General features: G+C 34.6%; 1 protein-coding gene across 2 annotated transcripts in view; it reads left to right on the top strand.

The window, feature by feature from the left end:
- LOC127838782 (uncharacterized) overlaps positions 1 to 26,112 on the top strand; it is a 78,697-nt gene that overhangs the window by 27,208 nt on the left and 25,377 nt on the right. Inside the window, exon 22 of one of the 2 annotated variants that reach the window (XM_052366770.1) lies at positions 323 to 656. The exons of the other annotated variant lie outside the window; for it this stretch is intronic. Coding sequence (XP_052222730.1) covers positions 323 to 461 — 139 coding nt within the window. The 3' untranslated portion in view covers positions 462 to 656. Of the gene's footprint in view, positions 1 to 322; positions 657 to 26,112 lie in introns of those variants that run through there. 2 annotated transcript variants of the gene reach the window in all.

The following is a 26,112-nucleotide window of genomic DNA, read 5'->3' as shown; positions in this document are numbered from 1 at the left end:
ATGGACTAAAATAAGTATAGTGTGACAATATTCAGCAAGAATATAATTTCAAGTTTGGAACTTTTCAGTCACCAGAAAGCAAAACATAAAAATATGGACAATTAGTATTGGAAATATATTAGATTATTTAAGAATGAACTTTTATTTACATTGACAAATTTTAACACGCTTACAAAGCTACTATATATTAATTTAAATGCATGGGGAACAAAGTCAAAAACGATTATGTGTAAAAGTGTCAATGATATTTTGACATACACCTTTTCTGTAGAGCATTTATGGCATTTTCATGAAATTTTATATATCAATCAATTGGTTTTAGTATTCTGTGCCGCGCGTTCGCATACGGATTTGACCAGGGAAAGCGCAGATGCCATATCACGTATGCAGACCCAAGCCGTTATACAGAAATGTTGGGCGAAAGGAAACTCTGGTCGGTGTGGTTTCGAAAGTGCGACTAAATTACAATAATTTTGCTCTGTGACCTATACAGTGATACAGCTTGAACATGCATACTTGTGTATACCTTTGTACACGACGCTCTTTTGGTCCGGTTTGAGTATTGTTTTGATGCAAATTTCACGTGTATGTATCTTTGCTTTATATTAAAAATATGTGTAAGGCTGTTATGTAAATAAATAAATTCATATCTTCTTTATGAGTCTTTGATGTTATTTTGTTTTTTTAAATGCTGTCTAATGTCAATAATTTACAGTGAGATTTTTATTTCAAGCATTTATATTTCTCATCATGTTTATTAACCATGTTTTCCGAAGGAAAAACAGGTTATTAGATTGGTGAATGTCGGCGGGCGGGCTAGCGCGCGCAACAATTCTTCCGAGCGCAGCTCCTCTTTCATTTCTCAGCGGATTTCAATGAAACTTTCACACAATTATTTTAACCAAGTGCACTGACGAATATTGTCGGGATTTTATGATTCGGTCGAAATCAAGGTCGCCACGACTAAAAAAGATTGAATTTGACACAAGAGGGGTAACTAGGAACAATCAGTAACAATTCAAATTTTTGAATTGTCTCCCTTTATCATAATTTTTTTTTAAATTGAAAACCTGGTTTTGTGACAATTGTGTCCCTTTTTTAGTTATATCAAACTGACTCAGTGATATGGTATTAAAGAACTACTATGCTGATGTTTTTTTTTAATTACTGAGTTTTTATGTTTATTTATCAGACAGCGAATTGTACTCAATTTTTTGTATTTCTTCTTTTCCACAGTTGATAGCGAAAGAAATACATAATTGTCTTGGTAAAAAGTTTAAGATGTTTAGAAAAAAAAATAGAGCGACTTTGTAATGCATTATTTCATCTAGGCTTAACACTATATAAGTTGTGTATTACATTTACTGTCACAAAACTAACGTGAAAAAGTTATAGTATATTATTTCAATATTGGTTCACGCGGTTTAAAAAAAGCAATTAATTTAATGAATATTTCAAAGATGAAAAAAAAAATTCATGTCGAAAACATAGCGTGACTTTCAGTTGAGTAATTAACATGAAATAAACAGATGCTTATGCACATATCCCACACTATGTATTACAGAATTGTAAATAAATATACGGCGCATGCTTTAGATGAAAATTGTTATAATACCCATTTTTAAGAAATAGATTCGCGGAAAATATGCTTGTAATTGCTTTTTATGCTCCAAGAGGGGGGGGGCAGGGGGAAGAGAGAATCGCCTTTGGTCGTCATCCTTTAGTCTGTCCAATACAGACCAATGCGACCTGACAATATATATTTATAAGCGTGTGATCTCGCGCAACTCAATACTTTAGTTTCCGATATGTTCGACATAATTGGACCTTAAAGCAAAAATAACATTTTATAACTTGTGTTGCGCGTAACTCAAAAAGTAATGTTGATAGATAGCTGAATATATACAGACATATTATTTCGCGTGTGAAGATGCGCACCCAGTATTTTGGTTAAGGCTTTGTTTTGCAAGTGTGGAGTTTTCCGACAAAAGCGGAATTTGCAGGCATTCGCGTCATGCTGACACATTTGTAGTTCTATCAATTGTAATGGGTCAGAAACAGGTGTATGCAATTTTAAAACTAGTGATTGCTTATGGATGCTATAGAATGTTTATAAACTGTGTCGTGTATAAAGCCGAATTTTAGATAAGCAACGATAACACAAATACTTAAACTATATTTATTTGGTTATTATTTATTTATGTAACATTTGGATAATGTTTTGACTCAAATCCGTTATCCGGCCTTTATATATAAACTGATTAAATATATATATATATATATCTTTATTGCCTCCATTTTCTGAAGATGTACATGATACAAACAAACGATACAAACATAGCACAAATACAAAAGACAGTCAATGTGAATAAGTAGAGATAAATTCAAATTGTTATGTATATATATACAAGTAAATACATAGATAGTTATCGAAAGGGTGTACTTTATGTCTCAGTTCTTTGAACGCGTCATATTGATGCCCTAATCAGCGTCCTGAGCACTTCACTAATAAAAAATATAGCCAAATTTGGAAGTGCCAGGTTTAGGGTTCAACGACATGCGTGGAGTTCTCTTGATGACTATACCGCGAGTACCGATTGTAGAAAATTGGCGCAGTTAATCAGAAACTCTGGGTAGAGTTCTATAGGCATCAAGTCTGTTATGACGTCATCTATCATTCCCATGAGGTACAACGCCAGTGTTGCAGGTTCTGCGATTTTTAAGTGTTCGTGCAGTGGTGCACTTAGTGGCCGAACGGTTTCTAGGAACGTTTGTAGACGTGTCGGCGTATCGGTAAAGGGGCACTCAAAAAGTGCGTGTACCACTTCGATGTGCAGGTACTGGTGTGTGCACTTTGAGCATAGGACGGGTTGTTCAGGAGGTTTTTTGCAACATAAACGAGCCAGGAACTTCATGTGCGATAGGCTGTCTGGGCGGATCTTCGCGACTCTCCATATGGTAGCCGATTCCAGGCTCTTGTGAACTTCTTTGAAAAGCGAAAAATCTTTATGTTGTTCGAGCCTCATTCGCCAGTGATTTGTTTCGTGTTGGCGCACTGCCTTTTTATAGACAGATTTCCATTTTTCTTTTGACGAGAATAGACTGTTGGTTTTAAAGCTCGTTAAGTAGTCTTCAAGGTGATAATTCTGCAGAATTTTCACAATATCTGGAATAAAGCCAATTTTCCGGTTTTCGCACAAGTCAAACTGACACAGTCTTAGAATGAAAAGCATATGGCACGGTTCGCCTGTAGGGGCGTGGCATAGTGAGCCAAGGAACGCTCATTTTTGTAAGTCAATAAGCGCTTCGATGGATGCCATTCCCGCAAGGCCGAGCACCATGTCTGAGCGCGTGAGGTGGGAGAGACCTTAGGCACGTTTCAAACAAAACTGGTAGGCTACCTCGAGTTGTTGCATGTCGGCAATGGAGATACTGTTCCACAGCTCACAGCCTAACAGCGCTTTGGGAATGACTAAGGTCTTGTACAGTTTAATCGCGGTGTTTGGGTTTGCACCGGACCTTCCAGACACTTTCTGGGAGAGGGAAAGGAACGTGCCTCTAATGGTCTGTTTCACAGCGTCAATGTCGTAAGGGTATTTTCCACTGGTCGACTGGATTATACCTAAATGTTTGTAATTTGCCGCTTCAGGTATTGGTGTTGAGTCATATGCAATCTGGAGAGTGGGTACTGCTTTGGACCGTTTTCGGCCCATGGTCATAACGGCAAATTTGGAAGCGTTGTATGTGAAACGCCACTTGTTGGCGTATGAGTTGCACTTCTCCATCAGTTCGTTTAAGCCGCGGCGCGAAAGCGACAGGAGTACCACGTCATCAGCTTGGGTTGGGGAACATAAAGACTGGTCGCCGATCTTAAAGCCGTATGGGGATGTCGTGAGTTCGTTTAGCAGGTCGTTTATGTAGACGATGTAAAAGAATGGTGCACATATGCTGCCCTGGCGGATGCCCTGTTCAATCGGGAAGGGTTCCGAGACAAATCCACGTGAGAGTACACGACTGGTGCAATTTTTGAGTGCCTCAAAGATAACTCGGAGTAACTTCCCACGGACACCAAGCTGGTGAAGTTCGTAAACCAGCCCGTTGATCCAGACTTTGTCGAAGGCTGACTGAGCGTCCAGATAACATGCGTGGAGGCAGCTTCCACGTTCGCAGCAGTAGTCGCGAGCCTCTTGTAGCATGTATGATACCAATTGCAGTTTTTGTTTTTCTGGAACCCGTATTGTAGTTTATTGAGTTGAGACCATGCTGAGGTGTTTTCTATGCGTTTCATTAGCAGCTTTTCAAATAGTTATACCACTGGAATAAGAGATATAGCCCGATAGCTGTTGGGATCAGTCGGTTGCTTCCCCTTTTCTTTATGCAGGGTGACAATAAGACCATGTTTGAAACCGTAAGGTACTTGGCAGTTGGTCAATATCGAGTTGAAGACTTTGACGAGACACTCTGTTAAGGTTGGGCCGCCATATTTCAGGTGTTCATATGTGATGTTGGCGAGTGATGCGCCTTTGTTGTTTGGTAGTTCTGGGAGATGGCGAGAAACGTTCGGTGGTGCATCAGGTATGATCCCGCAGCTGTTGACTGTATGTGATAAATGTTCGTCTAGTAGTACATGGTCAATGCGCGAGGGATTGGCGTCATTGTAAGGGTAAAACGTAAATGGAGGACCTGTGCATGACACTGTGTCCGTAGCAACATATAAATGGAGAGATTTTGCAAGTTCCGTAACGTACATGTCACGGGATCGGAGATGAGTGGTGACGTCTGATCTGGGAAATCTGGCGTTGAAGTCGCCCATAATCAGGATGTAATTAGATTCGGTGTGCACAGAACATATGTCCCATAGTTGATCCACTGAGCTTCTGAAGCTGCTAATGTCGTGATTAGCTGCCGGGAGGTAGACTTGTAGTATGAGAATTGAGATAGAGCCGCAGCATATGCGAATGGCTGCAATTCTGTCGCTGTTTGTGTCTACGATTTCAACCAGGCTATCAAGATCTTTATGCCACATGATTGCGACTCCACCTTTCCCGAAGTAACGACAATTGGCGTAGGCTGGGTTGGCGCATGTGATGGTACTTGCACGATATTTTTTTTCGATACTGTTTTAAATGTTAGCGTTGTTGTCAAGGAGCCAATGTTCTGAGATGCCACATATATATATATTCGTTTGGTGTTCAATTCTTTCAGTAAATACGGGATGGCTGTCATTATGCCTGTAGCGTTATATGAAAGTAGGCGTAGATCAATGTTATTTTGTGTAAGAACTGCTGCGGTTTGTTTCGTGTCGGAAGCGACGCACGTATTCCTTGCGCTGAATCCATGGGCGGCATGATATGCCTTCTTGCCAAGTGATGCTATCGTCAATTTTCTCAGCCTGCTCGTTTCCACTACAATTTTAGCAACTTTGCAGTCTTCGCGAGATGTTACAAGGAATCTCACAGATCTATATGTTGTTCTCATATCATTTCTGAGAAAGTCTTCTAGGCCTTCCAGATCGCTGTCTAGGCCGATGCCCTTTATAACGTAGGATTTGTGCTGAACTAATTGTTTTTAATGAAAATTCAATACTGCTCCAGCAGCTGGAGTTTCACTTCTTTATATTTCTAGCGACTGTGCTGAAACGATCGCGACGCCGGTTTTGTTGCTGGAAGCCATCCAGTTGCGTGGCAACATAGAGATCATGTTGTGAGGTGTCCTGTAGGTTGTGTGAGTCGGGCTGCTCGATTACGCTCTGGTTGCGAACTGGGCTTCTAGTTACAAGCAGATGCTCTGATGGAGGTAATGTGTCGATGAGTATTTCGCGTAAATGGCGCGTTTCTGTGGTGTTGTGTTGTTCCATTGAGCAGGGATCCATAGCTCTGGGAGCTGGTTTCGGGCGCACAGTCTGCTGGATTTCGGTCAAGCGTGGCATGGCCTTGTGTTGATGCTTATGTCTGCTGGAGTAACTTCTCGTGTTCTTGATTTTTCGGCGTGCAGATCAGCCGCACTTGTTTCCGCGACAATCATATGGGCGGATGTTGTTGAGCACGCGCACGTTGGTTTGATGCCGGAGAGCCTTAGACTATCTTGGAAGCTGTTACACACTCTATCAAGCTTGGAGCTAATTGTTGATGTGAACTTTTCGAGCACCGATTCTACTCTTTCGCCGTTATTGTCAGAGGCAATTTTATGTTCAGATTGTTTTAGACGTGTATGAACAGATTTCAGTACTGCTTCGTGTTCCGACTTACTTATAGTGTCACCAGCGGAGCGCGTAATGTCATCTTGAAGCCTTTGCGTAAAATCCATTAAAATGATTTTATTTCTGTTTTTAATTGAGGTTTAAGCATCCTTTAACTGTTCGATGCAAATAGAGTTGTCGCGTACCGTTGTTTGTAGAGTAGAAATAATATCCGAAAGAGTGTTCCGTTATTTTTCAAGTTTCATTAGTGTTCGCGATATGGCTAGAATTCCATTTGACAACACTAGGTTGTGGCTATTCGAATTGCTTAGGTCGAGATGCTTGCTAATGATGTTTGAGCATGATGGTAATTCTGACTTTACTGTGTGAAGATCGTTATGTAACGTGACCATGTTCTCATTTACTTTGCACATATTGCTTTTCAGTAAAGTAAATTCTGCTTTCAGAAACGCAACAGTCTCTTTAAGGTCGATCATGTTCCGATCTTGAGTTTGGTTCCGAGCTGGTGTTGGTTGTGAATGGACTATCATTGCGTGCTGGGAACGGTATAGATCGTCGACGTTAGTAACATTTCCATCTAGGAACTGCTGAAGTAGGTAGCAGTCTTCGGCGTACTTTTTCGAGCGGTTAGCTCCGCGGCGTTCCTTAAGACTTCCGATCGGGCAGTTTTCACATAGACGCGCTCGTCGAGATAAGTCTTGGCGGTATTGTGGCAGAGTGCTGTCGTTGTTGTCTGACATGTCTAGTAGCTTAGATATGTATGCGTCTTTCACGAAACCAAAGAGTTCATTGTTAAGGCGATCAAAGACGACGTCGTCAACTTGAAAGGATGATTTAAGGATCTGCGATATGAGTGATTGCGAACTTTCTTCAACGTTTTGACTAGATTGTCTTGTTTGTCCGCATTAAATATCTGGTGAGGACGGGTAACTTTGCACAGGGTTCAGTGTCGTAAAGCACAGGTTATTCCCCGTCAGTGACATGCTTTCGTAATGAACCGCGATATTCATTTGCAGTGTTTTTAAAGATGTTTGGCCTGAATCACGGTGTACTGATTGGTACGCTTGGTCGCTGATACCGTTAGACAGTAGTCATTGTTATTTGTCAACGGCTGTGGGGATTATAAATACAGTGCACGACTATACCAATCTGCTGCTCAGTCATGCGTGACATTTTTAGGGTCATGACCCTTCTACTGGCGGTACTTTTCAATAGTGCTCCCCACCCACTAGAAACCACGGCGAGAGCAAAATCAAGTCTGTATTTCATAAATTCACGCGATCACTAACTCACAGCTTAAATGACTCGACGTCAGTACTGTTCTTCATATTATTTGTCTTTGTTTCGATCCAATAGTCACTTTATTCACTCGATCAAGATTATAATTCAGCGACGCTGAAAAATGTCAACATCCGCAGAAGGTTACACATCACTATTCTTGGTAAAAGAAAGATCTTACATAAAAACCTGACATAAAATTGAAGGCGGTGCGGTGATTAAGATTAAGAAAGGACAATCAACATAGTTCCAAAAAAATCATCATGTTAAAACGATGTAATTGGTTATGCATTAAGTTAACGTATGTTCAGTTCTTAATCTTTATTTAAACCATCTCACTTGTGTTAACGTTCACCTAGGAATGCAATAAAAAAATCTCTGATTTGAAACGAATGTTCGAAAAACAAAATCCCATATTTTGGTCATATGTCTATGAATGTATAAGCCTTAGACAAACATTGCAGAATATGACTAGTGCTACTACACAAAGTAAAGAAAGTCGAGAATGTCGGGAAGCTATTTGAATGTGGTTTGAAAACTGTAAGACGGCATTCGAGACAATCGGAAAGCTATTGGAACATAACGAATTCTTGTAGTTACTGTGCCTAAACAATTAAATCAAGTTAGAATTCCGAATTAGAGTATCATCAAGAATGCTAGCAAAACAGATCTTTTTGTGTATTTATGACTTGTTTTTATTATACATCCAACGATATAAACAGTTTTATATTAAGTATTCCAAAATATACTATATGATATTCTATAAATTATTATAATAAAAATATCGTTGACGTTTCCCATGTTTGTATATTAATAATATTATTGCTATTTTCCATAGCAAAAATATGATATTGTCTTTAAACATTTTAGGTTAAATGTGAATTATTGAGGAAATACATTGCTAAGTCCACTAACATGCAATGATACACGGTTTGACAAAGTTTAAGATTTTTGACGCATTGAATGCGCAGTTAAAAAGGTTGACGGATGCAGTTTATAGTGTTTATAGTAATTCAATGAAACAATTAATGTATACGCGTATTGCTCCCACTTAGCTGGACTGTAACTTTCCCGCGTGTTGGTGGATTTCTTTATGAGATACCTTTTTTCACCTTACTAAAAGAGTGTGCCAAACGCCCGAAAAACACACGAAAACCTGCATAGTGAATGTCAAACGTGTATATTGAATATCTTAAATAACTCTTTATTGTCAATATCAAGACTCAGTAGACCATGTTAAGATTTTTATAACAACATTTTTCAATGCGCCCGCCCTGCTGTTAGGCAGTAACTAATATCTATTGTTATTTTGTATCTTTGTCAACAAACTATCCAGTGTATTTTGATTATACTGCTGTTCAAACATCACTTACGAGATTGAAATCAAGTAAGGAAGTGTATCATACTTGTAAAAACTACGATTCTATTCATCGAATATAACGATGAGACTACATCAAAACTTCTAGTTGTAACCATGTAACTGACGTTTTAAAAAGAATGTGTTTTTTTACCTGCAATCTCTGGTACGTTATTACGGTAAATCGTTTTGTTGTTTTTGTTGTTGCAATTTAGTGCTCTTTGATACTTTTTATTTACCACCGTTTACGCTCGAGGAATACCGCATACATTCTAATATAGTACCCCCGCACTATCATCTTGTTGCCACCTTTTCACTTTTTGTCTTTATTGATAAAATTGCAATCAGAAAAATATAAACAAAGAGAAACTTCCCAGAGAAGCCTTATAAAGGCATATGGTCCTTTATTTGTGGCTGGGAATGAGATTTTGACCCCTTTGGCGCTGACGTCGTTTCCGAGAACATTACTTTAACATGTGATTACCGTTTCGCGTACTTTGTCAACCGACTTCTTGTTATAAAACAATAGTTTTATTTTGAAGAATAACTTAGACCAAGGTAATTAAGTTAAGGGAACAATACTTTTCCGTATTTTCCTTTGGTTTTTATATGGTTTAAATTAACCTCAGCTTATTTAACATTGAATCAATAAAGTAGAGCACAGTTCGACATTGTTCATTTTCTGATAAACTTCCTGCTTTTTTAAAGATGAGTTTTTCTTACTTTTTTAGTTGTTTTTCTTCAACAAATTGCTACTTTGTTTGTTAACTGAATCTCTTCCATCAATCATGGTGTGTGTATCAGCCGTTTAGGCCGTGTTGGTGTCACAATGAAGATTTTAGACGATATTGCTATGTCAAGTTTTTGTGTTTTACCCGAAAGTTGTCAAAATCTAAACACTTCTAAATTTAACATTTGTTGTTGAACTTTTCTATAATGAAAGTAATGCCATTTCGTTTAAAAGTTGTGTTCATATATTACCCTTTCAGTATTTTTCTATCACTTTTTGTACTTTAAGATAATTATATAACAGTTGATCAGTTGACAGCAGACAAACTGTGAACTGAATAGACCAGTTGAATGTTATTGTTTACATTCGGGATTTTCCGCGCATGCGCACTGACTGGTTGGCAAAAACACTGGTTACAGTAACGTAAAACATGTATAAAGGGCTTTTGTTTAGTCAATAAATTGGTAATAAAACCGAAATGAACATGAGAACTATTAAAAAATAGTGCCAATATATCATATTTAGTACCAAATAAATGTATATTCACATATAAAATGTCCTCTTCATAAAAATACAAAGTAGTTAGAAGCATAGAGAAAACGTGATCGGAAGACTAAATACTGACAATTCCACAAAACAAAACAATAAATTAGCCTTATTCTTTCTGATAGTGAGACTTAAATAAAGTATATTTCAACAATAATTAAACATATATTAATTGTATTATAATTATAAGTGGTGTGGATAGTGTTATTTTTCATCAGCGATCGATAGTGTCAGAGGTGCATTTAATCAATTATAAAACAAAGCCCTAAAAACCGGAATACATTACAATTTTTAAATATTGTGGTAATTTTATTTTACATTGAATGAATTTTCGTTTCGTTTACATTGACTGACAATATTAAAACAATTAAGCATACAAACGGAAAACCCCTGCATATTATGCAAATTGAACTGTCTTTGCATGTATATTGAAATCTCTTTACTAGTAATAAGGAGTGATAAAAATCTAGCGTTTTATGAAAAATGCATATATGTTATTTATTTAACGCAATTATTTATTACCCTATTGTGATTGCTTGTGTTCATTATGGTGTTTCGTACACTGCAGTAATTTACAATCTTTACACGTAATAGCGGAGTTTACTTTTGCCGGTTCCCGTTAAATACCTTAATTGCGTAGCAGTAAAATTGCACAATATTTTAAATGTATAGTTATTAAACAATGTATTATTATGATTAAACTGGCTAATATATATATACACTAGTTCCTGTTAATCCATATCCGACAAATGTCTTCTTTTTTTAAATGTTAAAATATTTTATTGAAGCAACTGTTCAGTATTTTAGTTTTTAAATTTGGCTTAAATGACTGCTCAATATGCCAAGAGATGACATGGAGGTATCGTAACTTGTGTTTAATGACCAGACACTGATCTGCGACATGTGGTTTATTCAGGGACCCAAGTATAGGTCCCTGGGTTTATGACACCATGTTTTCTTTGTAATTGTTTGGACAGTATCCGATCATAACGAGATAATCGGTTTGTGATGAACAAAGGTGCAATTAAACACCGGGATGTAAATGCTGCAACAAAGATTGTCAAAATAAGTGTGAACAATTAAATAAAACAATTACATTAATCAAGAGAATTTAATTAATGTGTAACAAGGTAAGTTTTTTTCCAAAGACCTATAAAATACATTTTACGGGTCTTTGGTTTTTTTCAGACATATAAAGGTTCAAATCAGTTACCCTATGTTGCGTACATAAAATTGACCTATTGGTTGTTTGTTATCATCCTTATTTGTTTTCGTTCATTAAATTTAATTTATTCTGAAAGAATTTCAATTGCTGAGAATGTTTTAACTAAAAATGGTCGCGAAGAAGTGCCAAGTAGAGAGACTTTTGTGGTTACCACATATCGAGCTCTTAGATTGTGTTCCACTCCCGAGTTCGTTGTTATGCATTTCTTGCATGCTAATGTTTTATTCAGACATAATTAGTAAAATTATATTTGATATTGTGCATAAATATCCTTAAAATCGATGATTTTGTCAACATTCTCTATATGCGCTTATATAAATTCTACCTCTGTTTGCCAACCAGTGGGCGGAGTCTAAACTTTGCAGGTGCGCGTGACGTCACTCGTCAACTGGTCTATAGGGTTGTATAATCAACATTCAAATTTCCTTTGCAAAACTTTGTGCAATCACACAATAGGATGTAAGCAATAACAATTTCATTCGAAGTGACTACACAATCAATGTGTCAGCAATGTTATTAATTCTATTTGATGATAATTATTATTATAAATTATAATTTTTTATGTTTCTTTTCTTGTCATATGTTCTAGTTGCTTATGTCCATATAAATGGCTGTGTTCATTATCAATTCGAAAATATTTAAATTCTTGTTTTAAACTGCAACTCTTCATTCATTTATTTCAGCCAAAAATACAGATTGAGCGAAATGACAAAGTGCGAACACCAAAAGATGTGCTCATTATTATCAGGTATGATCTGACCATGTAAATAATTTAAAATTAACACCAAACTGAGCACCTTTATACAGTTTTCAACCCATAACCTGTAAGCGCCGGCACCTCTTCTATTCAGGGGGAGTGCTGGATTGGAAGTAAAAGAAGACTTACAAACTGCAGTTTTTACCTTATATGTGTTAAGCTTTTAAACAGTTTTTTCCTGTGTAATAAAAAAAAGATTATCTCATTCAACGGATTTTATGTTAAAAACAGAGAATTATGTATTGAAAGAAAAAAGCATTATGTTACAGGATGGACAACAGTTTACGCTTTTGATAAAGCAGTCATGCCAAGGAAGAGATTAGCATGTACCAGCAAAATTCATCCTTGTCTTCAACACTAAGGTGACGACAATTAATACATGCATGATAAAGTAATTAATAATCATTATACTTTGCATTCTTTTTTTATTTAAAACATTGACTATTTTCTGTTCTCTGTGCATGTCTGGCAGACATGGCGAAAGACCGTTACAATTTACAGGCCAAACTGGCCTATGAGGAGAAATAATTTACAGGCCAGTTGTTAATTTCACATGCCTCAATTTTAAGTGTTTTATCCTGGAGGGACATTGCATAGTTAATTCAATAAGGGAATGTTGACTTGTGGTTGATTTATGAAAGGGCAAAAATAGTGTGAACAGCTTGATTTGAAGAAATAAATATGTTTTTTTCAGTTTGGGAAAAATAGTTACACATAAAAGCATACACAATTGAATTTTAATGATGTATTAAAGACAGATGTCAGAGAGATTTATGTACAAAACAAGAATATTTTCATCTTGATGATATAAATTTATTAATAATTTGTTATGCTATTTTCGCAAAGATTAATTTTAAAAAGAAAAATAACGATGAAGACTGACAAATATTGCATGTTTTATTGAATGTTATTTCAATAAAATGTAGACAAGTATGTGGTTTCCATTCTGTGATGTATTATTGATGTGTTTGTAGAAGGTTGCTTTTAAGTAATCAGTTATTTATATATCTTTTATCATTGCAGATCTTAAAAATGCATTTTGCCAATCCTTGTGCAACCTGAGCTTACCAAGTTAACATCTTACTGTCAGTTTGGACATTGTGTAGATGATAATATGGACAATATATTGTGTTGTGATTGACTGTTTTTTTTAACAGATAAAGTGTTTTAATCCAGACTTAACACGTCAATTTTCATCAAGGAATAACAAAAATACATTTTTATTGATATGCATGAATTTGTATGACATAATATCAACAATGTGTATCTTATGTTGTTTTTTTTGTAACAGTCTGTCATCCATAAGTAAACATATTAAACATGTTAAGTATGTTTAGGGAATATAATGTATACATTTTTGTTGTTTCTGCAAACTAAGTAAGATACATGAAAATCTGTTTTACTGAAAAACTCATTCAAAGTGATCTCACTATAAAATATTCTGTCCAGCATGATAAATATATTGTATTGTATGCCTGGAATGTGTTCTAAAAATAAAATCACAAATACTGTTCATTTTGATATCAAGATATGTGATGTATTAAACATATGTAGTCATGTTATGTATACATGTATATTATTTTTACCGGTAAACAAACATTGTGGAGTGTAACGTTCAATCTATGATGACATGTGCCATTAAATATGTCTTGCTGATTGCTATAATTTTGTTAAAGTTAAAAATCATGTTTAGAACCTCTTCATATGAAATGAGTGAATTTTGTTTTCTATCTACATTTATGCTAAGTTTAATAATATATTAACTATAATTATATTGTTGATAACACATAGCATGTATATGCAATTGAACATGTACTGTTTCCATAGCAACTGTAAAGTAACTTATTTAAATTTGTCTAATTAATTTTATCAATTGTTGAAAAAAATAGAATTGCTAAATAAAAAATGTCTGGCAGTATAGATTCAAAACACAAATTGTATCATGAGCAGTTATTTATTTTAGTTATAAATTTGTAGCTATACAAACTGTTCAATTTCTGAATACACACCTATTTCAAGAAAATGTGAAAACATTTTTTTAAATAATACACATATTTATGATGATCCATATCTGTCTAGGGCATTTGTTTTATTTTGCTGTTATGAATTTGTCTTAAATTCTTTAAAATGATAATAAATATGAAAAAATAACATTTTTCTTTCCATGGCAACCACGAGTATTTATGATTTATAATACTATAATCAATTCTGTATTTTGTAATCAATTATGTTTATCGACATATGCGAATAATAGAGTTATTATCAACACGAACTGATCAACATTACATGTACTGATACTTATTGAATTAAAACGTCATTTCATTCAAAATGGCGCTATTTGGCGTTTATGACATGAAGCATAAAAAATGACATAACTTCGTCATTTTTAGGAATTGGATGCTCAAATTTCAGATTTTTATTTGTCAAATGTAGCACTTTCATAATATATTCCTAACTAAAAAAGTCATTTTTTGACCAGATGGGTCAAAATCTCGTTCCCAGCCACATTTATTGCAATAACCCGATTTTAAACTAGTATGGTAAACAGCACACGTAATAGACTTGACGCACAAATACACACCAAACACTCATAAATGAATAAAACTGTGCTCACCGCTTAGGACGGGTCAATGCAAAAGCTTTGTGGGGTTTATACAGGTTTTAAAGGGCGCCAAACCTCACGCTAAGCCTAAGGCAATTCATGCATGTCATTAAATTGTTAATAAACATAAACCGCATTACAATCCAAAATGTAATAGCAATACCAAACAATACAATTTTGAGTTAAGTATCATTGAAATACTAGAGTTAAACACCATAACTAAAATGTATCTTTTTTAGAAACGATGAATGGAATGAAATGTTAACAAGTGTCAACGACAAAACATCTTTGATTAAAAAGCGTTATAGACGTAACATCATATAGTTAGAAATTCAGATCGTCGTACTGCAGTTTCATGAAAGAGCTGCAGTAATTGTTGAAACATGCTAACATAGTTAGGTTGCGCAAGTTAATTTTCAGCTAGAAACATTGCTTATCCTAAATTGCGTTTGAGAAATTTAAATCTCCAAGTAATCTGCAATTTAATAAAAATGATTATACATAATAACACCATTCATTTGTTGAAACTAATTTTAACCCCGATACATGCAAACTTTATGACAACGTAATGCATCATTCGGAAATAAATATATCAGCCACGTTAGTAGCCAGTCTTATTATTTAAACAGTTCATTTAAAACGTTACCGACACTTCAGTGAAGCCTTTTAAAAAGCAGTTGAAAATGTTGTCACTGTAGGTAATAGACATAGAAAAATGCAGTTATCCTAGGTATACGTATATATTTTCTTATTGTTCATGTATTTACTCATCGAATACGCAACACATTCAACTTCTAAAGCCGCATAACTAAAACTGAGCTTCAAACAAATGATCAAAGTAAGCAAATATTGACAATCGGTTTTAAATGTTTATCCCCGATGGCTTTATAACTACATCACATACTCGTGTAAACCTATAAACTACAAGCAAAAACATATCATACAAACATCAATACATATGAACCTACCACTATTAGGTTATCAATTAAATGTACAAATATAAACTAAGTAAATTGATACATACTTTAATACATTGTCCAACAAACTCCTGTTAATCCAGCGATTTTTAATAAAAGGAAATGCAACCCAACATACATTATCAAGAGATACATTCTTCTCAACCATCATTTGTATTTGTTAACAATTCGAACATATCGTTTTTACATATAATGGGTATCGGCCTAGCTTACCATAAACTGTAGCGTTACAAGTGTTAATTTTCACATTAAACAATCTCTTGCAAATTGTTTAATGAATGCGTTCGATCTCTTTTGAATCATTAAAGCCCCATATCTCAGAGGCATAACAACAAATTGACCCAACATAAGACAACAAAACAACTGACACAATAATATCGGCTTAAGATGCTTACATTTAAGTAAAATATTCATAGCCTATAGGGCTTTTCCAACCAAGTGTTTTGATTTAATACAATTAAAACATCGTTCAGTGTCATGATATTGATTTCGCTATAACTTGATATGTATAGATGTTTTTTCCGTTATTATAAACTTGACTGTTTGAATAATTAAAATAAAAATGTCTTCACATTACATAAGTCTACCAAAGGCATTGAGAGGAAAAACAGAGTAAAAATACCATACCTCTCTTCAATATGTTGTGCCGTTTGTTAATTGTCTTCACATTACATATGTCTACCAAAGGCATTGAGAGGAAGAGCAGAGTAAAAGTACCATACCTCTCTTCAATATGTTGTGCCGTTTGTTAATTGTCTTCACATTACATAAGTCTACCAAAGGCATTGAGAGGAAGAGCAGGGAAAAAGTAACATACCTCTGTTCAATATGTTGTGCCGTTTGTTAATTGTCTTAATATTACATAAATTGACCAAATGCATTGAGAGGAAGAGCAGAGTAAAAGTACCGTTCCTCTATTCAATATGTTGTGCCGTTCGTTAATTGTCTTCATATTACATAAGTTGACCAAAGGCATTGAGAGGAAGAGCAGAGTAAAAGTACTGTACATATGTTCAATATGTTGTGCCGTTTGCTAATTGTCTTCACATTGCATAAGTTGACCAAAGGCATTGAAAGGAAGAGCAGGGTAAAAGTACCGTATCTCTATTCACTATGTTGTGCCGTTTTCAATTGTCTTCACATTACATAAGTTGACCAAATGCATTGAAAGAAAGAGCAGAGTAAAAGTACCGTACCTCTGTTCAATATGTTGTGCCGTTTGTTAATTGTCTTTACATTACATAAGTTGACCAAAGGCATAGAAAGGAAGAGCAGGGGAAAAGTACCGTACATATGTTCAATATGTTGTGCCGTTTGTTAATTGTCTTCACATTACATAAGTTCACCAAATGCATTAAAAGGAAGAGCAGAGTAATGTACCGTACCTCTGTTCAATATGTTGTGCCGTTTGTTAATTGTCTTCACATTACATAAATTGACCAAAGGCATTGAACGGAAGAGCAGAGTAAAAGTACCGCACCTCTCTTCAATATGTTGTGCTGTTTGTTAATTGTCTTTACATTACATAAGATGACCAAAGGCATTGAAAAGAAGAGCAGAGTTACAGAACCATGACTCTCTTCAATATGTTGTGCCGTTTGTTAATTGTCTTTACATTACATAAGTTGACCAAAGGCATTGAAAAGAAGAGCAGAGTAACAGAAACATGCCTCTCTTCAATATGTTGTGCCGTTTGTTAATGGTCTCCACACTCTGTATTTGTGATAAGATTGAAGATATTAAGATGAAAATTTATAGATCTTAAGAAATCATAACGTCAACAGTACCATTCAATTGTGTAGTGTAATAATTATTTATTGTAAGGTTGAGTTTTCTTGGTAAGTAGACCAAATATTGCTATCAGAAAGTGTCATTAATAATTCTACAACACTTTGGAGAGGCACTTGTTCCATGTTTAATACCAGGTAATATAGATAAATTACTCTATAGTATCATCTAAGTAATAAAATTAATGTGTTTATTGTTGATACATTATGTTACCGAGATGACAAAACATTTAACCTCTCCATAAGAGGTACTAAAATCACCCTTCAACTTGAAAAGTACAGTAAATATTGACCGTTGGTATTGAGAGGTTTGGTAAGACGGTATTCATATTTTAAGAGTTAAACAAAATGGGTTTCAAAGTAGATGACACGTTCATTCATGGCGGCAAATGTCGTGCCGTTTTATTACTTATTTCAAACTTCAGGTCCAAATGCAATTTATTATCAATGACGGTACTTTTTTACTATGCTGAGGAACATACCTTTAAAATAAAATTAAATATACACTTGTGCGAACCTTTAAGATAAACACATACGAAAAGCACAGATAGTTGATCGAAACCTATTCATTTATCACAACGCCATCGTCCAAACATAGCGATATATCCTAAACATTTTCAACATGAATGTACGTGAACAAATTACATTAATCAGTTATTTTACAATCAATACATTACCTTTTGCTCTTTTTGTCCTTTTTGAAAACAAATCGAATATTTTTTTAACTGTTTCGTATACAGCAATACCGTTTCATATAGCACCGATAAGACTGTGCTTGTTACAATTATATAAATATTTTTATTAATTATTTTATGTATAAAATATATACATTCTGATTTGTTTATGTTCATATATTGAGGAATTGCGAGCTTTTCACAGAAAACATAGTTTGTAATTGCACCGTGGATGTACAGCATAACAATAATACATTAAAAAGTCCGGTTGAGAATCTTTCTTCAATAAGAAACTTATAATGGTATTTCGTAGTTTTGATCGGAATACCAACTTTTATAACTTGACCAAACGGCAATCCTGAATTACACGCTGGACAATGTGTGTGTGTGTGTATACTGCCGAAGGGTGCAAGGTTTGATACAATTAGTTTAATACTAAACTACTACAGTGTCATTTTAGCAAAAACGTAGACTTACATCGATATTTTGTCAAAGCAGAACGGCGAGCAAGTAAAAATGGTAGACAAATAGCGTTTACCAATTAATGAAATCCCCTCACTTTTACCTATACAACCGTGGTTTGATTTTGAAGATATGTGGGCACAATGTGCAATAAGGTGATTTATATTGATTGTATTCGTTTGATTTATTAGACAGCGACCATTCTCTTATCGTAGAATTCTGTTCAACATCCTATTCAACATTGAGTAGCATTCATCCTGACGTTTGACCAGTAATCCGAACCAATCGCTTCAGGGGAGAATGATCCCGGAGTAATAAAAGAGACGAGTGTTATATTGAGTATATGTTTCGATTAGTCAATGAATTAAGAACATGCGATGTTTCGTATTGGTAACAGTTTTATATCATAAGTAAAATTAATGACTTTTATAAAGGATGAATAGAAAAAGATTATTCATCAAAGACACCATGCAAACAGGAAACAATATAAAGACAAAATGTAGATGCTTCATTTATCTCTTACACTTTTTCAACAAAGAAAGCAAGCTTCTTCTTTCTGCTTTAAATATTTTCAGAAGATGAATCTGTAGAATCTGTAATCTGAATGCGTATATGTGTAGCAAAGAATTTGACCCATCTGTGCATCGCCCGCAAAATACATGTTTATTTGTTTGCGAAACAAAGTGCGAGAGACCGAAGAAGACCCGTTCAAGAAACGTTCCTGACTGATAAAGTGTCCGGTTGGAAGCATTTTTTACAAAGCTTTAACATTTCATCCGAAAAAATTGTTTTTGGCTTAGCGAGAGATCAAAAATGCGAATCAATACAAGTTCTGCCGCCAATACGTTTCTACTTGACCACGCTTTCATCCTCAACTTAAAACATCAAAACAATTTTATCGATCTTGATTGTCTCATAGATGTTAAAACAGAACAACGCCGAAACGGGAAGAATTATCCTGTTCCTGTCAGAAGCATGGAATTTCACGACTACATAATCCATAGCATTAACAATCTGCTGCACAACATTAAGGGAAGTTCATGCCATGAAATTATAGACAGCCGTATACGAAATGGTAGCGATCGAGCAAGATTTATACTTAAAAAGAACCGATACCAACCAGCAGCACCTTTGCGCACTACTAGAACTTTAACAACAGAAATAAAACCTATTCAGGACAATATTTCCCAACAAACCCAAAAGTTCTGACATTACCTTCAAAAATGAATTTCATAAGTCCTTCAAAACAGACAATAATATTCAACCAAAATAGCCAGAACAACAACAGCCAGTAGTTATTGAATGCTCTGATATTTTATGAGTACATACATACAGCGCAGAGTCTTCTTGATAAAACCAAATTCAATGTCAACAAATTAAGTATCAAGTTAGTCTATAAAATCGATTTCAATCAACCTAAAACATTTTAACAAACACAATATCTGTTCACATCGACATCATTTTTCTATTTTTGTAATAAATGTTCAAAACAAAAAGTTGACGAAAACAGTAACCAAACCGACAATCGAAAGTTTTTAATTAAGAATTCAGTCTATCTTACGGAGGTTCCGGAGAAAGTCGGTGAAGCAGGATTGGTTGATTAGACACGAGATACCTGTCTTGCCGAGCAATCTGGAAATAGTTGATGTACGCATAATTTCAAATTCGGAATACTCGGCGCTTTCAATGCAAAATCTTATGTACATTTTTGTGAACCGTTGACGTGTTTGAAACTTGGATTAATATCATTATTCTGCGAGCACACCACATCAAGTAAGTTGTTTTAATTTGAGCATTAAAGATAATTTTATTACCGGTTTGTGTTTTTATGACAGAAAATGGCAAACGTTTGACTAATTAAAGTGGCGTCTGAAATCCGGGCGGCAGAGTTTCCATGAAAAATATTGTTACTAGTTGCAACTCCCAGCGATCCGGATGGTCAACAGTTGGGAGTTGGATTATTGCAATTACAACAGCCAGTTCAACCCAAACGAGACCCTACGCCGGCGAAGAAACCCAACACAACATTAAAAGCATCTTATCATATATAGTCAAAGTACACTGTCTAGGAGGGTGATATTTTCGCGGAAAACTATAAGAAAGGAAGGTATTTCAAATCGCTGATACGACGGTATTACTTGTGTTGTGTTTGGTGTTATTTACTGAAGAACAAAATGTCCCTAAATTATTTTTCCTCTCATCATAATCCATTGAACACGTCTCTGTTTCAGTGAGATATTTCCTCTTATTGTAAATCAAATTGGTTCGTGAATAAATTTCAGGATTTAAGCTTTATATCCATCACCATGAATGACACTTTTCTGACAATCAACTGTCGTATAATACAATTGTTAAATTGTGTTAATACATCGGATACTAGATAGAGATCGTGCACGTCAAAGGGATGTATATTGATTAATTTCATTGGGTTTAAAATGCATTCGAACAATCACTGAACGCAGTGTACTGTTCAACATCGCATTCCACATTTAACTGCTTTTAATGTTGACGTTTGACCAGTAATCCGACCCGAAGTCAGCACCAGAAATCGATCTGGCGCAATTGAATGGGCGATGTAAGATATGGAATTCATTGTTCGCTTATTCAATAATGTGGGATGTTTTATACGTGACTTTATCGAAAAAATAGCTCTAATATTGGACCTTCACAAGTAATGCCAGCAACGATGATTAAACTGACCGATTGACAAGCTTTGAATGGCAATTTTAAAGTAAAATTTTTTTCTGAACGAAATAACTTGTAAAATAGTTATTATATGTTCAAACTTTTATAGTGGAGACTGGCCTATGAAGGCGTGGTTGTTAACCCAATTGTGATGATAACATACATAATCACACATATAAGCAAAATTATTTGAAACAATAAATGCCACACAAAGGAGAGAATAAAGGAAGCAACATTCAACTTGTTCTTGGTAGCAGAATAATCCGTCACATTGGAAATTGTCGTACATTTTACATCATATTCAGTCATGCCTGACTAACATAAATACCTCCTCGCATTCTATACATGGATGGTGACGTCACTACGTTATTGTCACCTCTATACTTAGACGCATCACGCACCTCCATTTGGAGGCATTTATGACTACGACACAAAGAAGTCCGCGGATGAATGAAGAATTTGCTTTATAAGTAAACATTCATGCTATGATTTAAAAGTTAAGTATTATTTTGTTCAGTCTTACGGTCTTTTGTTAGTATCAATTATAATTTTCGTTAGTTTTCAAAAATTTCGCTCTTTATTCAATTTTTTTAAACTGTACTTTCACTTTCGTTTGTATAACAACATGTATCCTTTATTGACGAAAGTTTGCAATGAAATAGCGTTTTCAAAACCGCTTAAAAAGTTTCAGAAGGTGTGTCTGATGCATGTTTTGAAGAGACACAATGTCATAGCTATATTGCCGACTAGTATGGGAACAATTTGATATTTCAAGTGGCTCCATTTGCATTGCAAGAGAAGTTCAAATTGACTTGTTCAGTTAGTTAAATTTTGACACCCTAATTATATATTTTTTATAAGTGCCTGATAGATTTTTCATTAAATAATTGAGATCAATGAAAAATTTACTAAAAGCACAGCATTGATGTTCTATGATGGTCATTTTTAGTGGAATAGTATGTTACAACAAAACAATTATAACTATTGTATTAATGAATTTAGATTAGGTGTCATCTTTAAATGGGGTAGTAATTCATTATATGAGATTAGCACATTATATAGTTGAAAAATAAATAACACTTTAATGACTTACCATAGTAAAATAAAGTAGCATAGAATATGTTGCAGGTCATAAAATGTAAAACTGAAATTGAAGAAGCTTAACAAATATTTAACACTGACAACACTGTTGGTTTTCCAAAAAAAAATCCTTCCTATCTACCTACCCTAGTTTTTAGGGGCAAATTTAAATATTATTAATATCATTGAGTTAAATTATTAAAATATCAATAGGTTTTGATTACATTAGCTTATTATATTATTATATTATTAATTATGAAATACTTTGCAAGGAAAGTCCAATTCTGTTTTAATTAGTCTTAATTAGCTACTAGTAAAATTGAAAATATCAGTGCATATTTTCTTTGACAGTTACATAGTCCCCTATTTAATTGGATTAAAAACAACAAATAACTATAGTTCCACAACACAGCCCAAGTTGACTCAAACTGAATTAATTCATCAATTGATCCTATTTAATTATATTAAAAACAACATGTGTGAGATTTTGAGAATATCCCATGTATTCCTCTAGTATTCCTCTAGTACACAAACATGCACGTCTTACTAATGATTTACATGCACCCCTTAAACAGTTTAACAAAAATAATGAATGATTAATCCAAAGAAAACAACAAACAAGCTGCTTCATATACAAAGTTAATTACATAAGATTACATAAGCAAAATAATCATTTTGATAATAAATCAAGATTATACTTCAACCAAACCATTATAAATTTATTGTGGGGTGGGGGGAGGTAATGTAAGCACTAAAACTAAAATGGGGAAGATGTCTGGGGAGGGAACATCTTGGGGGGGGGAACGGGGCGTCCGTAATTCCTGCTAAGGGCGACAGTGTTGTTAATGTGTCTTTAGAAGAAATAACTGAAGGAAAGTACTCATTGGTGTATGCCCATCCAGAAACATTTCTGAGCATATCAATTGGAACAGCTATATTGAGTGCATTTAAAAGAGATATAACTGTTTCATGCATTGCTTTTGATGAAGCCCACATGGTCCTTTAATGGTAGCTTTCCTATTAGAGAATTTTATACTTATTTTTTACTCAACAATCTAGCTCTTTTGTCATAAAATGAGAAGTTTTATGATCCAACAGGTTTTGTGTTTGAACAACACAAATTTTATAATACCGAAGTCCCATCATATAATCATCATCACAATCAGCAGCAGCATTATCATATTCATCATCATCATCGTTAGCAGCAGCATCATTGTGTTGTATTATCAAAATTCAATACAAACACAACCATTACAACTCTTACTACTACTAATAATAATAATAATTTATTAATTATCAACTACTACAACAAGAACAACAACAACAGCAACTACTACTACTACTACTACTACCACCACCACCACCACCACAACCACCACCACTACTACTGCTACTACTACTACTTGGTACACCAGGACTTGTTGTCCATGGAGACGATAATGAGAACTCTCCCAAAGTATTGATCGAACCCACGCCCAGCGGACAACATTCTATACACCATAGCGACCATAAATTAATATTTGACGCCATGTGCAACATAATTCACCTTATTACAAAAAACATGGAATTCACAAAATGACTGAAAATGCTTTAAAATTAATCCAAATTTGAAATAAAACAACCTAAGCAATACATAATAAGAAACACTACATTATTGAAACACTGATACCATGAACATTTTAGGGTGTAACACCTTATACATGTACCAGACCTTTTATGTACTACCGGTATTTTGAAACTTTATGTACCACCTATATAAAATATAGGTGTTATTGTCCATTCATTCATAGCAGTCCTAATGAAATAAGGTCATTCTCTAAACATGATTAAAGTTTAAAGAAGGAAATAATTTGATTTCTTTACAGTTTGAACATTAAGGTCATTCTCTCTTCTCTTCAAAGTATCACATTTCAATTATACAATATAATACAAACATTTTAGACTTAATCATCCTTAGTCAGGATAAGATAAGAGACAAATGAACTTTTATAATTTAATTCAATTTAAGGTAAGACTAACAAGCGTTCTTGAGTTATCATCCGGAAACCACCTGGTGAACGGACCGACAGACCGACATGAGCAAAGCAATATACCCCCTCTTCTTCGAAGGGGAACATAATAAATCATTCATTAAGTACTACATGTACTTGGGCTAATAAATTAAACTAAGACACTCAGTGACACTTAGACAATCTGACAAAAAAATAAAATCTATGGCCAATATATAAGTCTAAATTCATAAATACTATCACACAAAATACATTTCATCAATAACACACATTCATATTAAATTAGTTATCTCTATATATTTTAAATATGGTACATAAAGTGTCAGATAGTGGTACATAAAGTGTCGGTACATAAACGGACTGGTACGTAAGGTGTGACATTCAACATTTTAAAAATCAGTTAACAATATATGGACTTCATTGTTTTGCATATACGCAATCAAAGCATATTTATTAAAAATTAAAACACACTGTTCATGGCTGTATCTTTTTATTTATACATACATCAACTATTCTGGTTATTAATACATTTTTAAAGTTATATATAAACAAGAGCACCACATAATGGGTGCCAAGCTAGGCTGTGTTGCAGTTTTGAATATTTAAAATAATATTGAAATTTATTATTTATTTTTTTTAGAGGTTAATGACCTTGACCTTTGAGAGTGACCCCAAAATGGGTGTGGTGTGTAGAACTCATCAAGGTGCATATACATTATACATGTGAGGTTTCAATGTTATAGGTGGAAGCACTTTGATTTTAGAGCTGATGTAAAGGTTTGAGCACGACGCGGACGTCTGATGACGAGCTGTCTATGACAATACCTAGGGTTTTCCCCGAAAACAGCCGAGCTAAAATTGAGCACCATATAAATTAAATGGAAACATACAATATTATGTCAAGAAAAATAAAGCTGTAAAAATCTCACCTGCTTGTCTTTGATGTTGCAATTAGCACATTCAGCATTTTCAGTATCTACTAAATAAATATATGAAAGTGCCAAATGTCCAAGACACCATGACGTCCTCAAAATGTTAGATCCTTTGAACTCCATTTATTTTATCCCTGATTAATCCTCTCACACATAAGGCCTACATGTAAGATTCCTTGTAATGTTCACAGCGTTTATTTTAAATCGTTTACGTTCTCAAATTTCAGCAGGTATTTAATTGTAAATATTTATTTATGATTTAGATTTATTCACTATTTCGAAGATACAGTCTTGCAACGTGTTCAGTTAGTCTAAATTATGTGTTTAGTGATTCTTACAAACAATAGACTGACATGAAAAGTGGCTCCTTTTGAAGCACAAACTGCATCCAAATATATATTACAGCTGGCCCGGTTTGATGGGGCCTGTTTATTATAATAATTAATTACCATTTTTCACTTCCGTGTTTATTATGTTTACCAACGCCATGATGGAAAAAGTCCGTTTCCCACAATGCTTAGCGCGCATTCACACAGGTCAGTAAGACCGGTGTGACACAATGTACCTCCTCGTTGTTTTATTGAAATTCACATCAGCAAAGCACAGTACGCCATTCGATTGTACGACATGTGAATTTTTGAATGTTATTTTATTGGTTTATGGGAGTTATATTGAATTTACAAATGTTATATTCAATGGGACACTTTAAAGGTAATTTATTACCAATACGAAATTTGCATTTCGTTGTTTGCATCAGTATTAATTGGGATTAATAAGAGCTATTCCTTTGAACGTGTTCTATAGAACTATAA

Source organism: Dreissena polymorpha, chromosome 7, assembly GCF_020536995.1.
Source record: "Dreissena polymorpha isolate Duluth1 chromosome 7, UMN_Dpol_1.0, whole genome shotgun sequence".
In the NCBI taxonomy this organism is placed as follows: domain Eukaryota; kingdom Metazoa; phylum Mollusca; class Bivalvia; order Myida; family Dreissenidae; genus Dreissena; species Dreissena polymorpha.
The sequence above is the reverse complement of the archived record's forward strand: the minus strand, read 5'-3'. Positions and strand labels throughout refer to the sequence as shown.